General features: G+C 45.7%; 1 protein-coding gene across 1 annotated transcript; it reads right to left on the minus strand.

Annotated features, from left to right (window-relative positions):
* Nucleotides 1–5,916: 5,916 nt before the first annotated feature.
* On the minus strand, nucleotides 5,917–11,026 carry KRT18 (keratin 18). Its single transcript, XM_083169633.1, has 7 exons — nucleotides 10,534–11,026; nucleotides 8,560–8,642; nucleotides 8,278–8,434; nucleotides 7,657–7,821; nucleotides 6,574–6,699; nucleotides 6,268–6,488; nucleotides 5,917–6,120 (listed from the first exon to the last, which is right to left on the minus strand). The coding sequence occupies exons 1-7, from the start codon at nucleotides 10,942–10,944 to the stop codon at nucleotides 5,997–5,999; spliced, it is 1,287 nt and encodes a 428-aa protein (XP_083025759.1). The 5' UTR covers nucleotides 10,945–11,026; the 3' UTR covers nucleotides 5,917–5,996.
* Nucleotides 11,027–15,207: the final 4,181 nt, after the last annotated feature.

The raw sequence follows: 15,207 nt of genomic DNA on the forward strand, positions 1-15,207 counted from the left end.
ACAGTAGACCACACACCGTAATGGCCATTGCACATTTTTGGGAACATTGTAATACCCATTACACATAAAGCTCATTGCCAGGGGGGACTCGTTGCCAAGGGAGAATGAAATTGCTCATTGCCAAGGGAAGAGCAAAATCCTATTGCAGCCCGCTCCAACAGCTGTACTACTGCCATGTATACAGCTGCAGGGATCTTCTAGACAGTCTACACCGGGGGAAGCAAGTTTTTCTGGGGGTTTTGAATAGAGTGTGTCGCTCCCATAATTCTGCTGCCTTTATTTCTAAACCCTCGGATCAATTCCTATTGATCCAATGTGAATGAACAGAGAAAAGGGGGTGATGTTATGCTCTAACATCCGCGCCCCCTTACCGCCGGCTACCGCATTCATAATTATCACATATGCTGTAACATATGCGATAATTATGGCAAAGGACAGCTGTTGCGTTAAGAGCTGTCCTTTGCGGTGAGTCAGCGGGTCCCATCGGGACCCAGCGGCTCCCCCTCCCCTCCCTTACCTGGCTGCTGCTGCGGGGGGCTGGCTCTCCTCCTCCCTGCACCCAGAAGAGGATCAGTGCAGGGAGGAGGAGGTCACAGGTCCGGGCAGCACAGCTCTGTGCTGCCCAGACACAGGTGAGGGGGTCAGTGCGGGTCGGCAGTGGGTCGGTGCAGTGATCCATGCTTGTTTATTCATCTCACACAGGGGGAAGGGGGTGATGTGGAGGGCAGTAACATAACTACTCCCCTTAGTAGGGGCGATAATAGGGTAGAGACAGCACAACTCCCCTGAAGGAGGGAACATAGAGCAGGAACACATATTCCCCCCTTCCCCTCCAGAGGTGCCAGGTTCATCACCCAAATCTAGAAAAAAGTGCTCCCTTACCCTTGCAGCAGAAGCAGTGTCAGCACCATACATCAGGCACCACATAGGAAAACAGCCCAACCCTGGCTCCCCTCTCACCTGTACTTGAGACACCACGCTGATATTGTGAGCCACAGCCGGGACGCGCAGTAGTCAGGACACAGGGGAGCAGGGTGGGCGGGGGAAGCAAGCGAGCAGGGTGGCTCCTGCGCCCTGTGATTTTTCGGTGCGCCCGGAGCTCGTGCTCCACCTGCTCCGCCCTCCCTACGCCCCTGGTGCTGAGCGATGTGTCAGGGGCAGTGTTCTCTGTTGAGAAGAACACTGGCCCCAACCAATTAATAACCTGTGTGCAGGTTATTAATCGGTGGCAAATTCAGACCCGCAGGGCCGCTGTGTGGTCTACACACACACACACGCACACAGCAATATTCAGGCATTTTCTGAGCAATTAAGTGAAATTATTATTTTGCTCAGAAAATGCCTGAATATCTTTCCGTAGTGCCCATAAGATCTGTTAAATATCCCCTATATCTCACACCAGGAACTTGAAGTGGGATAAAGTGGAGAGAGACAAAGTATCAGCTCCTAACTGCCATGTTACGGGTTATGATTGCAAAATGAAAGTTAGGAGTTAATTGGTTGATACTATATCTCTCTGTACTTTATCACTCTCCAGGCTTAGGACTCTCTCCCCACCCTCATATTGTTATTCATTCACACTTTGTAGAACAAGAGAGGCCCAGCACATATATATGCAGTATGACCATACGTTCTAGCATAATTAACACTGCATATGTATATAAGGTACATTATATGGAGCACCACACCCCGACCTGTTTACAACTTCATCCGTCAGTGTGCTTTTATCTTTGGCCCCTTACTGAATACATGGTAATTACTGGGAAGAACTTGTACCGCCCTGGTGGAATGTTAAATGTAGACCAGGTTTTATCTCAAGGATGTGCAGATTAGACACTTTCCTGGGATATGTGACTGCTGTTATGTGTTTCATCATTCCCAGCAGACTTTTGGTGCACTGTAATAACCATAATGGCTGGATAACTGATCATTGGTATAATGTGAAATCTTTTTTTTTCTATAGTGTACACCACAGCTATTAGGAATAGATGCATTGAAAATCAGGGATATCTTTTTTACCCAGAACTGCCCCTGGGAATGAGAGAAAATAAACACTAATTTTGTATTTCTGAAATTCCCCATTAAAATCAGTTGCCTCAGTGAAACAGATCCAGAATACAAAGGGTTAAGGTGCCACTTTGCCTGAGCCAGTCAGAACGGATAAATGGATACCTATTCAGAAACAGAAATACTGGGCTAAGCAGTAGGTTAAAGCCCTGTACGCATGCATCGATTTTTCCCGATTTTCGATTCGATTTTGCTTATAGAAGCAAATTCGAATCGAATACTAAACGAAATCATATGGTTTTTGTGTCACTTTCGATCTACATTCGATTCGATGCGCACTCCCTTTTTCACAAAATCGAACAGAAAAATCTACTGTGCAGCCAAGGAAATATCGAATTCGATATCTAATGTAAAAGTTCAGATCTAATGCCAAATCGAATGGAAAGATCTAATGCCAGATCTAATAGAAAATCGAATCTAACATCGAATCAAAAGCAAATCGATGTGTGTGTACAGGGCTTAACTCTTATTGCTCCGTGCCACTAACACTCAGAGTTGGCCTTTTAGTTTTACTTAACCCTGTGCCAAGTTAATTTATCAAATAGGTGTGAAAATTGAGAAGCAAGCATTTTTATTCATCATAATATCCTGTAACATTTACCTTATATAGGAAATATAATCTTCTTTTACACAACATTTTTTTTATTTGAATTTATATAACAAATGTGAGTGATGCTGGTATATTTAGTGGGTATTTTGCGGATCTCTCACAGAGATGTTGGCACTCAAAGGGTTAAAATTTGTTATTATTAATAATAATAGAACTGGAAACTCCTTATTCAAAGCATTAAGCATCTTTATACCATTCATTTTCATTTATCGCCTTCTAAGATGTTAATAACAGAACAAGGATTGCTGTGGTACTTGTATTGCTGTGATCTTTTATAAATAGTGTTGGCAAAGGTGACTCAGAGAAAGGGAGAAGTACTATTATAACACCTGTTTTTGGTGGAAATTAGGCTTTTTGCTAATTAATAAAAACCCTATATATTCTGGAAATGATGTGGTAGAATAACATTATTAATAATAATTATATATACTTTACAGGGTGCTACTATCTCATCAATATAATTCATATGGGTACTTATTTCCTAGCACGGCGCCCACGATCTAGATTGTATGTGTCGGGACGATATCGCAAGCATTGCATGCATCTTATGTGTTTGTGCCTGGACGAGATCGACGAGATAGACGAGATATACAATTGAAAAGATTTTTAATTGTATGTACAATATCGCATCTTATGGATCTCATCTTATGGATCTTATGCATCCATAAGATGCATAAGATCCATGAGATCCATAAGATAAAAGATCCATCAACACCAACCCGAAGCGTGGCGAGCGCAGCAGCGGTACGCGTCCTCCGACCTTTTCATACCCCCACTATCCACGTCGGCGTGGAGTTGATTTTATATAGTGTGGCAAGCGCAGCGAGCCCCGCGAGGGGACGTGCATTACTTCACAGATATTACGCGTCCCCCTGCGGGGCTCGCCATGCTTCGGGCTCGGTGGCTCGAGCTGCGCTCGCCACACTATATAAAAAATCAACTCCACGCCGATGTTGATAGTGAAAAGGTCGGAGGATGCGTGCCGCCGCCGCCCCTCGCGGGCTCGCAGCGCTCCCAACGTTTCGGGTTGGTGTTGATGGATCTTTTATCTTATGGATCTCATGGATCTTATGGATGCATAAGATCCATGAGATCCATAAAGGTGGCCATACATCAGAAAGATATTGTACCCAATCATACAATCTCAATTGATTGTAAGATGGATTGTATGCAGATTGTGTGCACATCTTGTGTACACAATCATACAATCAATCATCAGATGGATTGTATGACTGATTGTATGCAGATTGTGTGCACATCTTGTATACACAATCATGCAGCAGATGAATTGTATGTAGATTGTGTGTCCAAAAACCACCAAGGACTGCCGGGGATTTCACGGGAAATTGTACACAATCATGAGCGTAATCGATCTTAAGATCGATCTTTGTGATATATGGCCAGCTTAAGATGCGATATTATACATACAATAAAAAATCTTTTCAATTGTATAGATTGTATGCCTTAAGGCATACAATCTTATGCGATGGGCGCGGTGCTAGGAAATAAGTACCTTAAAATGTGTCTACTCTTAGATCACAAAGCTTTTAACATCCTGTCTCCCAGACATGAGGAGTATATTACTAATCAGCCGACTGTTTAATAGGAGACACAGATATAGAATTTCTTGAAGTTTTTTAGCACTTAAGACAGAGCTGCCCCTATGAAGTGCTTATGCCTACATGGATTTTAGAATTTGCATGGTATGACTGCTTAAAATAGACAGGTATCTGGCAGCCAGTAGCCGCGCCCTCCACAGAGGTGCATCCATAATCCCAACATGGTGATGCCAAGCCCCTTTTAGCAACAACACAAGCTGTTATTTTGAATAGCGGCCCGCTGCCAGGTAATAGAAAAAAAAAAACCACAGCACAGCAAATAGGAGGTGTATAGATCTTTTCAATATGACTAGTAAGGCTGATATTCAATTACCTTATGTTGTGGGGTAATTGTCTCACAGCAGGGCTATTCTATTAGCCCTGATTTGTCAGCACATGGCACAGCTTGTCTGGGACTTTGTTTCACCTGCCTCCATCAAGTGAAGCAAAATCCCAGAAAACTAACGAAAAAAGGACTTTTTGGAGTGAAACCACACAGGTTTTACAGATACAGTATGTTTTTGGATGAACTTGTTTTATTTTGGGTGCCCAAATTGGATAGCCCTCTCCCCAATTAAAATAGCGAAATATTGGGAACATACACCCAACAATTTTTTGGCAGTAATTGAATACTGGCCATAGCCTGAAGTATATTTTTCTATACACAAGCTATTTTTTTTGGAAGTGATAATTTGTTATCATCTTGACAGCGTTCTCTGTTCTTCTCATCAGTTATTCCACTAGGGGGCCTTAGCCAACCATTATCTGGCTTTTATACCACATGTATGAAGAATTGAATCTGTGTATGTATTCTAATGATTAATAGAATAAATAGCTACTAATATCAATTAGGAGTCTTGGATTTTTAAGTTTGCACAGATAATAAGAAAGAAGACCTTTTACACCTGTCCTCACATACTGTTCTGCATCCTCCCACAGTCCTTGCTCTGTACCAAGTACCTTGGACTCTATTAATCACTATGTGGAATGCTTTGTCTAAACTCACTTCACCTCTGGATGAACCAACAACAATTTGTATTCAGGGTCTTTCCAGCATTCAGTTAGCACCAGGAGCAGATATATAACCAGCAATGAGTACACGAATACCCATTTCACATCGCAAATGCACCCAGGATTTAGACACGTGACCATTCTGGGAGTGACCTGGGATTTGCGAAGTGAAGCTCTCCTCAGGGACCTGACAATAAGCCTGGTCGCTGATTTCATACGGGGCTGGGACGGAGCGGCAGTGCTTCATCGGGGGGCAGGGGAGGAGGCAGCACTTGGAGCTGCCGCCTCACTATAGTGTAAACGGGACCCGGGACGCTCTACCTGGGTTACCTGTTTACACGGCTCAGCAACCCAGGTAAAACCCTTCTTTTAACCTGGGTCTGAATGCGAGGTTGCTGGAACCGAGTTTTTCCTTTTGGCGCTTTCACACCGCAGTGACCCGGAAACAAACCGGGTTGGTTGCAGGATATTTGTGCATTGTGAAAGGGGTATTATTAACTCGAATATTACTCAACCACCCGCTGTACACAGGGCTGTCTTAGCAGACCCTGGGCAAAGCAACGCATTGGGCCCTGCACACACACCCATACCATGCCCCTCCTGTGGTCCTGCGGAATATAGTAAACACACTTTGTTAAAGCCTGGACTCTTTATTCATAATGAAATGTACTGGACATGACAGACAGATTTTCCAGGCACTTGATGTGTCATTAGGACTGCAGAACATGGGTATCATTGCTTTCTGATACAACCTTTCCATCTACTATTTTCTGAGTGGTTGTGATGATTTTCTTCACAGTTTGTGTTGTTGATACTGAAATGGCATCTTGGAGGCTGCAAAGATAAAAAAAAAAAAAGGGACAAAAAAAAAAAGGGACATTGTAAGACATGTATCGAATTGACATCACATACACTTTGCAGATTTTATAGACATCTTCTCCTGTCCAGCATACAGGTCGCCTCAGAATCTTAGCCACTTACTCAAAGTCATCTCCATCAAGAAGACGTCTGTAGGTTTGGATTTCAGCCTCCAGTCTTTGCTTGGTGTTCAGCAGTGCCTGGTATTCTTGTTGTTGTCTCTGACTATCGTTACGGACTTGTGTCAACTCTGCCTCCAATGCCTGGGCATTGGCACCCAGCATCTCCAGCTGCATAGCATATCGGTTTTCTGTTTCATTTAGGGAACCTTCAAGGTTGTGTTTCTGTGGAGTCAAAGAAGACTATTTAGCAGAGAGTCCAACGTGGCATGTGTACCGATTTGTAGTAAGTGCTCCACAGCTCACTTACCTGATTGCGTAGAGTTTCCAGTTCTATTTCTAGAGATTGAAGACTGCGGCGCAGCTCTAGAACTGTGGTCTTTGCTGTATCGAGAGCAACAGTGTCCTCTGTGATCTGCATAGTGTGCTCTTCCACCTGCAAGGGAGAGAAAACACAACCCATTGAGCCATAGTAGATGCACTAGCATTTAACATCTTTGTATATTGTCGAAAATATACCAAAAATTTTATAAAAAAAATATTATGTGGGAGATGCACTAAAGGGAAAATGTGGTAAAAACCTTGTTTTCGGGATTTCCCCATGCACTTGAACCCAACAAAAGCTGGCGTTACCCTAAAGAAGCCCATGGGCTTTTCTTTGCAGCACTGGTTGAAGATCCATCACGGATCCCTCCCAGCATGCCTCACGGCCAGTGCCATCACTCTGCACATGTGCAGAGGGACTCCCAGGTCGGGATACGGTCATTAGGTCGACAAGCATTGGGTTGACATGCATAAAGGTCGACATGGGATTTTCACAGTTTTTTGAGGCGACTTGTGTAGACAGGTGGTATTTCATGCCCTACCATCCACTAGGGCATGGCGGATGAATAAAATAGTGCCGAAGCACGGCGAGACATGCGAGGGGACACAGTGCTACGTTTCAGTGTCCATGTCGACATTTGGGTAAAAAAAAACAGTGAAAAACCCCGTCAGCCTTTTGACTTTTGACCTACACCCATGACGACCTAATGGTGTAGAACCAATGCATGTCGACCTAACTGCTGGAGACCTAATGATCCATACCCCCTAGGTCTCAGACCTGAAAGTGCAGCGACGGAGCCGCATCAAAGGACATCTCTTAGTGCATATGAGATTATTAACAATGCAAATGGCGGCGGACATTAGTGCATCCTGCCCTATATCTATATAGTAAAATATTTTCGTGGAGTTTGTATGTTATCCCTGCGTTTGCATAGGATAACTCCACTGAGCAGGGACTGATGTGGGTGTCTGGAATAGTCTCTGTATAGTGCTGCGCAATATGTATTTGCTATATAATTAGCCTTTCACAATAGTTCATGCACACTTCCTTTTATCTTGTATACTGTACCTTTGATTGATACCACTTCTCAGCATCATCACGGTTCTTCTGTGCCAGGTCATCATACTGTGCCCTGATTTCTGCCATGACTTTACCAAGGTCTTGGGTTTTAGGGGCATCTATCTCCACTGTCACCGCCGAGCCAGCTATCTGGGCCTGGAGATCATTGACATCCTGCAAAAGAAGTAATGGAGATGCTGTATTATTGTGGCTTCTGTTTTCTCACCAACACTTATTATATATTCAGTGCTAGATAAAGCAGTAAGTATTGTCAACTGAAGTAATAAAATATATTACATATACTAATCAAATATCCATATTATTGCAGTGATATTTGACTCAAAATAATCTCACACCCAAGCAATGTTTTTGAAAGACAATATAAAACTATACAGTTGCAGCCTGAATGCAGAATACCCAAATATGGGAAGCAGCGAAAAAAATGGCGGGAAATGTAAAAAGTATCCTTATATGGCCCCAAATATACAAATAACATCTCACTATTTGATCTTTGATGGCATACTTCAAAATACATTATCCAGTCAAATAAATACAGATCCTGTAGGCCTCCTTTATCCTGACTCTACCCTAACTGTTATATCTTCTATAGTTTGCTTTATTTTTGCTTACGTCTTGGTGGGCCTTCTTCAGGAAAGCCAGCTCTTCCTTCAGTGACTCAATCTCATTCTCCAGGTTCAGTCTGGAGATGTTGGTATCATCGATGACCTTGCGCAATCCATTAATATCGGCTTCCACAGACTGTCGGATAGCCAGCTCTGATTCATACCTGGATGAAGAGAAAGTGAAATGAGGACCTTTGTCTAACTGCCATGTCATATGTATTTTTCCAGGTGACACATTAACAAATACTGTAGATTCCTGGTTAACCATAGACAGAAAAGTCAAACTTACTTTACTCTGAAGTCGTCAGCTGCAAGACGTGCGTTGTCTATCTGCAGAACTAGCTGAGAGTTGTCTACAGTGCTGTCAAACACCTACAAGCAAATAAGTAGATAGGTTAGGGACAACTATAGACTATCATACCCTCCAACTTTTGACAGACCCAAATCGGTACATGTGCCGAAGGGGGCGTGTCCAATGGCAAAATGGGGCGTGTCAAATGTAAAAAAGGGGCGTGTCACTGACAGGAATACGAAGACACCTAAAAAATATATTGAATGAGGGCATTGAGGGGGATGGCTTTGGTGGGGGCTATTAGGGCCGTCCCACCCCAGTCTCCATTCCCCCGTCTTGCAGAAGAGATGATGAGCTCACCAGTGTTCCCCAATAAACTGGGAGAATATAGGCACATCGATAGACGGCACAAGTCTCTATAGTGCTCAGCAGCCGGGCGGGTGGTGTGAGACGCCGGCGCTGCGTGTGATCCAAGTCACACTTTGTTCTCCTGCCGCTTCCAGCCAGACAGACCAGTGACAAGTGAGGAAGCAGTCTCAAGAGCTTGGGGGCATGTGGCCGTACATAGAAGTAAGTGGACTGCAATTACTGTGTGCGGAACGACGCGTCCCCAGCTTTCTGAGCTGGAGAGCATCAGGAGACCAGACTGCCCTTCTTCTCATAAAACTGCCGCCTCCCAGCTCCTTGCACTGTGATTGGCTGCGGTGCAAGGCAAGCCTCGCTCTGCAGCCAGCATCTCTTCTCCCGGCGCCACTTTCGCTTGTGATTGGCTGTTTACCACCGACGGTCTGAACAGGCCAGCCCCTGATCGACAAAAATCGGTACATTCGGTGCATGTTTATTTAGCCGGTACAGACCGTAAAAAAAACGGTACTGTACCGGCTAAATCGGTACCGTTGGAGGGTATGGACTATAACGGAAGTAGTAAGACAACAGTTTGATTGTAGAACCATCGAATGCTGTTATTAAACGTGTTATTTTACATATTATAGTGGTGTAAATCAAGCTGAGGCTCAGTATTTTGGAACTACAAGTTCCAGCAAGTACTGCTGGCATTAACTGGTGTAGACCTAGATATGACCAGGCCTGTACAGTAGCTGCTTCTGGTGAGTAACAAGCCATATGTAGATTCACAGCAGATGAATAACCGCAGGTTACATAACTCTGATTTATTATAGTTAGTGGTATTAATCGCTCACATAAATCTCAGTAATACATATGATTGATTATAAAGTATAAAATACACAGATTATACATATCAACCTAAAAAATCATTTAATGCCCAAATCCCTTTGTCCCTGTACTGTATTCTGCACTGATGACATGTTTGTTGTACAGTACAGCTGTAACAGGAAGAGAATCCGCTTAACCTCATCCTGCCCACACCCACCTCCTCAGTTCCCCACTGACTACGGAATGGGAATCTCCATATAGCTGGTACAGTGCAGCTTTCCAGGGGATAGGATTAAACAGACATCACACATATGGATTGAATAGGGTGAGAGTAAAAAATCTCCAGATTTTTTAAAGCGGCAATCATTTATACTGCAAAACCAGTTTGATTTTGCAGTGTAAGTGATTGCCGCTTTAAAAAAAATCTGGAGATTTCTTACCAAATCTCTCACTTTCTGAATCTCTCATCCTATTACATTTCACTCATATAATATAGTGTACATGCAGGAGTTATAATGATCGTAACTACTGCAATAAGGGCATTGAATCTACTTATTTCCTGATAGAGGTAGTCCTTTTGCATTACATATGATCTATCAGACTACAGAAAGGCAATTTATTGCAACGATCTAAACCATAAAATACCGAATAAAACTTTTGCAGACATATTTGTGAACTATATTTATATACACTGTAAAATTAATAACTCAGTGTAAAACTTTTGGAATGCTAATGTCTATATTTATATTTAGAAGCAAATTTTAAATAAATGATGAATTGAAGGAAAGTTTCCCTCACCTGTTTCTGCAGTTGTTCCAGAGCTTTGAAGTATGGAGCCCAATCCTTGGAGGGTCCTTTCTTTTCCATGTGTTGGCGAATCTGCACCTCCAGTTTCTGATTGCCTGCTTCCAGGCTACGGACCCTATCCAGGTAGGATGCCAGACGGTCATTGAGCCCTTGCATGGTCTCCTTCTCATTCTGATTGCCTGATAGGAGGCCAGCTCCAGATGCTATAGAACTGGAGGCACCACCATAACCACCACTGAACCCAGATCCCACAGTAGATACTCTGGACACTGAGATCCGGGCTCCTGAGCCTCCTGCCCCAGCATGTACACTAGCTGAGCTGCTGCCTCCTCCAAACTGAGGACCAAAGGCATAGGAGCGCTGAGGTCTCAGGGAGGAGAAGGACGAAGTAGAGAAACTCATGATTGTAAGCTAGAGGGAGACAGAGGCTCACACTGACCACTGGCAAAGGGCTGCTGCTGGCTACAAAGTCCTGCTCTGAGCAGTGGGGTTTATATGGAGAGCTGAGTACAAAGAGGAGGGGGAGTGGTGTAGCTCTCCTCCTTCCACGTGGGATCCTGCCCAGGGCGGAGATGAATAGGGGAAGAGTTTCATTCATTAGTAAAGTTACGTGGTGGAGGAAGAGCAGAGCACACCTTTAGGTAGAGATTTCCATGGAAATGTGAGGAGAAAACTGCAAAAAGAAATATACTAGTCGCCTGTATATCTTTGTAAATGAGGTGAATCTCAACATACTGTAGTTATTATAAAAACATATTGCTGCATTTAGCATAGGCATTGTACAGTTAGAATTTACACTCATAGTGCTTGCAGACAGACCAACATATACCATTTATTAAAATTAGTGATGTGCGGGCTTGGAATTCCGAGATCCGAGCCCGCAGGATCGTCAACAATCCGAGCGGCGCTTGGAGCTTCCCGCTTGACTCGGATCCGGCCACACGGGCAAAACGTCATCGCCTGGCGCCGGATTCTCGCGATGTTTTAAATAGCGGGTCCCGCGCCCGCCATCGTCACTCCAGTCTAGGAGCGTGTTGGGAGAGGGTGTGTTGGTGGCCTTGCTGCTGGGGCTTGAACTTTAACTGAAGTTGTCGCTGGGGCTGTCTGCTGGGGCTCCCTCAGTGCTGCTGTGTACTCTGTCCTCTCTGCTTAGGGTGGGATCACCCCAGCAAGGAGGACAGTCAGCTGTGTAACTACTGTTTACCTTCCAACATGACCCATTTCATTAGGTACAAAATGCTCTGCTCCTCAACTTCCTTCTTACATTATCATACCTCCCAACTGTCACGATTCCGTCGGGACAGTCCCGATTTTCGGGTCCTGTCCCGACGTCCCACCCGCGGCAGGTATTGTCCCGCTGCGGGGGGTGGCAGTTGGGAGACCCCCCAATCTAGTAGAATAGACGCTGTGCGCATGCGCACAGCGTCTATTCTCGTATGAAAATGAGGTCGCGGCTAATTAGCATAAGCCGCGCCCTCATTTGCATACACCCCGCCCCCTTTTCGGGCACTCGCGCCCACGCGAGTGTCCCTATTTCATCCGGACACAAGTTGGGAGGTATGTGCTACTGCAGTGCAAAGTAGTGAACTGATTCTGGTGTGTGTAACTAACTGTCTCCTCTGTGCTGGGGCCTGCTGTGCTGTATATAATATTATATATATATATATATATATATATATATATATATATATATATATATATATATATATATATATATATATATATATATATAGTGTCCACTGGTGCTGCTAGTGCCTGCACTGAGTGAATAGAGGCTGCCAGTACCTACTCAGTCCACTGGTGCCACTGACAGTGCTACTGCCTACCTGTGCCTACCTAGTAGTACCTACTACTTAGGCTATTATATTTAATTAATAAATAATACCTGTCCTGCAGTGCTGTAATAAATTACAGGCTGCTGGTGCCCTGCCAACCAGTACCTACCTACTGCAATATAATATCATTATGCACTATTCCCCCAATGCCATATATGCCCCCACAGTGCCACACATATGCCCCCACAGTGCCACACATATGCCTCCAGTGCCATATATGCCCCCACAGTGCCACACATATGACCCCAGTGCCATATATCATATGCCCCCACAGTACCACACATATGCCCCAGTGCCAGATATGCCCCCACAGTGCCACACATATGCCCCCAGTGCCACATATGCCCCCACAGTGCCACACATATGCCCCCAGGGCCATATATGCCCCCACAGTGCCACACATATGCCCCCAGTGCCAGATATCATATGCCCACACATATTCCCCAGTGCCATATATGCCCCCACAGTGCCACTCATATGCCCCCAGTGCCAGATATGCCCCCCACAGTGCCACACATAAATGCCCCCACAGTTCCAGGAGTAAGCAGCACAACTCACCCTCCTACAGTGCTGGCTGTGTCCGGTCCTCTCCCCCCTCCAGTCTCCCGCCGCCGCTGCCTGCTTCCCTGGGGAGGGGAGCGCATCTAGCGTCTCTCTTGCCCCGGCTTCACTGACTGACACTACTTAATAAAATGTACATTGGTAAAAACCACCAACCAATCAGCTCGTAACTACAAAGTCACTGTGTGTTTGAAAAATGACAGTTAGGAGCTCCATCTCATCACTATTAGTGCATTTGGCCCTCTATCTGTCCTGGTGTTGTTTTCAATTGGAAAGGACAACAGTAATTGCTGGCACGATTAATAATGTTTAATAATTACTGATACTGTTAAAGATTCTCTACCTGGGCAGATTCTTGAGCTGTGGTTCAATCACAACACAAGTTGAGGACACCACTCACCATTAACATTAGCAATATAAGCAGCTTGGAAGCTGCCACAAGAAAATGTTGCTGATCACTGGATCACAATATTCGTAAAGGCGTCAGTGAGCCCTTAAAACCGAAATAACTAGTGTGTCCTGTCCACTGGAACCATAACAACATGGGGCTTACTAAGGCTTATGGTCTTGGCTGCGTCATTACTAAAACCTACCCTGGGTGGGATGTACCAAGCACTGGTGGTACATCCCGGCACCCATCGCCATGCTGCTCATCGCATATGTACTAACAATTGCAATGAGCAATGCCAAGGGCTGCTCTTCTGACAGTAGCTGCCCTTTGTGATCACCGCCGCTACCTGGATTTCCAGTTTCTGAGATGCTGGCGGCCGCGGGGCATGCTGGGAGGGATCTGCGTACCCCACACATAAACATCGGAGCTCCACTAGTGGGGTTTTAGTACATTTAAAAATGGGGGTTTTACCATATTTTTTCTTTAGTACATCCCTCCCCCATGACGGCAGTAGAGATGAGCGGGTCCGGATCCCCGAGATCCGGTAGATCCGAATATCGGGGATCCGGGTCAGATCCGAGTCGGCTCGGGAGTTCCCGCCTGAATTCCGGACCAATAACGAGGCCGAACGTCATCATCGGATTCTCGCGGGAGCGGGATCTTATAAAAGACGCACGCGCGCCCCGCCATCTTCACTCCAATCTTGGAGAGGGAAGAGGGTGGTTGGGAAGCTCCGTGTGCCCTGTGCTGTGCTCTGTGCCATGTGCTCCGTGCTGTGCTCCGTGACCTGCCCTGTGCCCTCACTGCCCTGTGCTGTGCTCCGTACCATGTGCTCCGTGCTGTGCTGTGCTCCGTGACCTGCCCTGTGCCCTCACTGCCCTGTGCTGTGCTCCGTGACCTGCCCTGTGCCCTCACTGCCCTGTGTTGTAGACTTGTATTGAGAGTCAGTGACTGTTTATAGGCCTGAGCCCTGTAGTGTGATTTAACAAACTAGGTGCTGCAGTGCTCACACGCAGGGGCTGCAGTGTCCACTGTCCAGGGGCTGTCCTGTGGCCCGTGCCCTGTTGTGATTTATTTAGCCCTAAGCCCTGTGTTGTGATTTATTTAGCCCTGAACCCTGTGTTTTTTGTGATTTAACTAACTAACTCAGTGCTGCAGTGCTCACACGCAGGGGCTGCAGTGCTGCTGAGTAGTACACTGTGTCATACCTCCCAACTTTTGAAGTTGTGCAGGCGGGACGATGCTCCTGCGAATTTTCGGGGCGTGGTCTAATTTGGGGGCGTGTCCTATACTCGCGGCTCTTCCGCGAGGCCACGCCCCCATTTTGCCGCTATGGGGGCATGACCCAGAGGCTCTGTGAGCCTCTAGCCATGCCCCCAGTCCCCTGGCTGCGGGAATAGACGCTGTGCGCATGCGCACAGCGTTTATTCCCCGCTGCTTAGCAGCTGACAGTGGGGACTCCCAACAGCCCCCCCACACCGCGGGACACTGCCGCCCGCGGGTGGGACATCGGGACAGGCCCTGACAATCGGGACTGTCCCGATAAAATCGGGACTGTTGGGAGGTATGCTGTGTACAGGGGTTGCAGTAATACAAGGGGCTGTGTCCAGTGTGACGGCCTATATCTTATCCATTGTCCAGTGTCACGAGTCACTCACAACATATATCCTGTGTCCTGTGTGACGACATATCCTGTGTCCAGTGTGACGACATATATCCAGTGTCCAGTGTGACGATATATATCCAGTGTCCAGTGTGACGACAATATATCCTGTGTCCAGTGTCACAAGTCACAACATATATCCTGTGTCCAGTGTGACATGTAATGTGTGCCGGCATATATCCTGTGTCCAGCGTGACATATATCCAGTGTCCAGT

This window comes from Crinia signifera, chromosome 2 (genome assembly GCF_055691185.1).
Source record: "Crinia signifera chromosome 2, ASM5569118v1, whole genome shotgun sequence".
Lineage (NCBI taxonomy): Eukaryota > Metazoa > Chordata > Amphibia > Anura > Myobatrachidae > Crinia > Crinia signifera.

Bases quoted from the DNA above. Each gene is read 5' to 3' on its own strand.
- KRT18 (XM_083169633.1), bottom strand. From the start codon at position 10,944: ATGAGTTTCTCTACTTCGTCCTTCTCCTCCCTGAGACCTCAGCGCTCC. The intron at 7,822-8,277 runs GTAAGCAAAAAT...CTTCTTTTGCAG, and splicing joins TGAAGAAGGCCCACCAAGAC to GATGTCAATGATCTCCAGGC. The intron at 6,121-6,267 runs GTAAGTGGCTAA...TTATCTTTGCAG, and splicing joins CTTGATGGAGATGACTTTGA to CCTCCAAGATGCCATTTCAG.